This window comes from Cyprinodon variegatus, unplaced genomic scaffold (genome assembly GCF_000732505.1).
Source record: "Cyprinodon variegatus isolate N-32 unplaced genomic scaffold, C_variegatus-1.0 Scaffold2621, whole genome shotgun sequence".
Classification (NCBI taxonomy): Eukaryota; Metazoa; Chordata; class Actinopteri; order Cyprinodontiformes; family Cyprinodontidae; genus Cyprinodon; species Cyprinodon variegatus.
In genome coordinates this window covers 11,747-13,799 of record NW_015153074.1, presented here as the reverse complement: position 1 = coordinate 13,799, position 2,053 = coordinate 11,747, and the positions used below count along the sequence as shown (strand labels likewise).

The window sequence follows — 2,053 nt, the reverse complement described above, 5'->3', positions numbered from 1 at the left end:
CAGACAGAACACAGGAATGCTTGAATACTTCTCACCAAAGGTTTAAAAAAATGGCACTGATGACTAGTCTGGAAGCTGGTTAAATAGAGGCCAAAGCAGGTGAAACAGATCAGCGGTAATGAGAACTGGGAGGAGCTAAGCAGGTGAGTGAAATTTGTGATCAGACCAGGCATCAGTGCCATGATCATGATAGCTCTGCTTCTGCCCTTAGTTCTACACTACCACTGCCCTGTCAAAAAAATTACAAAAAGTGATCAGAGCCAGGAATAGGGCTTTGGTGCCTCACTAACTTTTAAAAGTGCAAGAAGCAGAACGGCACAGCTGAGTTCGAACATCTACTAAACAATCAACCTGAGGCTCTCAGGTAGTTTGGATTTCGTAACTTATGTTTACTGAATACAACAGGACCAAGATACAATTATAAATACAAATCTGAAATAGTCAATACAATCTATTTGGATCCATTTGCACACAGCTAGCTCCAAATTAATAGTATTAGCAGCACAATTAATTATTTTAAATGCATCGAAAGTCAAGATAACAGATTCATGAAGTTCAACACAATATAATACATTTCATTAAAGTATATTACATAACTTTGATCTGTAATTCAGATATACACATTTAGAGTACATTTTACAGGGAAAAGCAGCATAACTAGTTAAAAATGCTAATAGATAGAGACCTCCAATATGTAAGCCCCTCATGTTTCATTTAAAGGCTAGTTTGGACAGTCAGTTAACACTGCTTCATTCAGCTGAACCAGCTGTACAGGTGCCATGGCAAATAACAGCTAAGCTAACTTTATCACAGCTAGCAAAACACTCATCATATCTGCCATTTACACTTCTAACCTATATCCATTCAACACAGCTCTGACTGAAATCTTCTAGCAGCGTATGTTGATGTCACCAAGGATCTTAAACCTGTAAAGAACATGTTAGAACATGTTTTGGTTCTGTTTGATTTAATACTTCAGTGGATAATTTTTCTCGGACTTGAGCTTTCAGTCAAATTATTTTTCAACATTTTTATAATTTTTTTTTCATTATTTTAGTTTTAAACTCTCTCCATTTAATTCAACTCCTCTTTTATTCTTTATTCAGATTGGAACGCTGCAAGTTGTCAGAGATCAGCTGTGCTTCTCTGGGCTCAGCTCTGAAGTCCAACCCCTCCCATTTGACAGAACTGGATCTAAGTGAGAACAACCTGAAAGATGGTGGAGTGAAGCAGCTCAGTGGTTTTCTCCAATCTCCCCTCTCCAAACTACAGACATTGAGGTCAGTCAACATATAGTTTGGTGAGGATATTCCCGTTGTAACATTGTACTCGTACTCGTCTTCTCCCGCTTCATCCAGGGCACGGTCGTGTAGCAGGAAATACTCTCAGACTTCCCCCTCTACACACACCTCCTCCTAGTGGAAGTCTGAGGCGTTCCCAGGCTAGCAGAGAGACATAAGCAGCTTCTGAGTATGTGTACTTGTGCGTTCTCATGTGCTTGTGAAACATCATCAGCCTCAGCCCTAATACTGTTCCAATCCACAAGAATACAAGGCTGAGAATGGACAAAGTCCCTGGATGTTGATTTCACTCCTCATCAGAGCAGACTTGTCTGTTTTCAAGATTGACAGCTTTCCCAGCATGCATCACGGCAGCAGCAGCTTCTAGGTTAGCGCTCAAAGAGCTCAGAGTATTAAGATAAAAATTCTCTCTTCTGTTGTAATTGTTCTAAAAAAAATTTACGTTTTGAGATCATTTGAGGCAAGAACATTATACTTTTAAGCTCTACTATATTTCCCATTTACTGATTTAGGGCGTAATTTAAAAAAAAGTTCCAATGTCCATGGCAACCAGAGGACCTCCAAAGCTATCCGCACACAGGGCTAATGTCAGCTCGTCTGCAGCAGCCCTGTCTCTCACTGGCTCTGATGGCTTTTTTTTTTCTTGTTTTATTTGGCAAAATGCTCATTTGATTTGTGTTTATCTGACTATGTTAATTGTTATTCCTTCACTAGATGAAAAAGGTAGTCATTTATTATGTAGAGACTATTAA

General features: G+C 39.1%; 1 protein-coding gene across 1 annotated transcript in view; it reads left to right on the top strand.

Moving 5' to 3' along the window:
• LOC107080988 (NACHT, LRR and PYD domains-containing protein 12-like) overlaps window positions 1-2,053 on the top strand; it is a gene marked incomplete at both ends in the record, with an annotated part of 9,505 nt that overhangs the window by 5,047 nt on the left and 2,405 nt on the right. Inside the window, one exon of the mRNA XM_015369196.1 lies at window positions 1,107-1,280. Coding sequence (XP_015224682.1) covers window positions 1,107-1,280 — 174 coding nt within the window. The remainder of the gene's footprint in view (window positions 1-1,106; window positions 1,281-2,053) is intronic.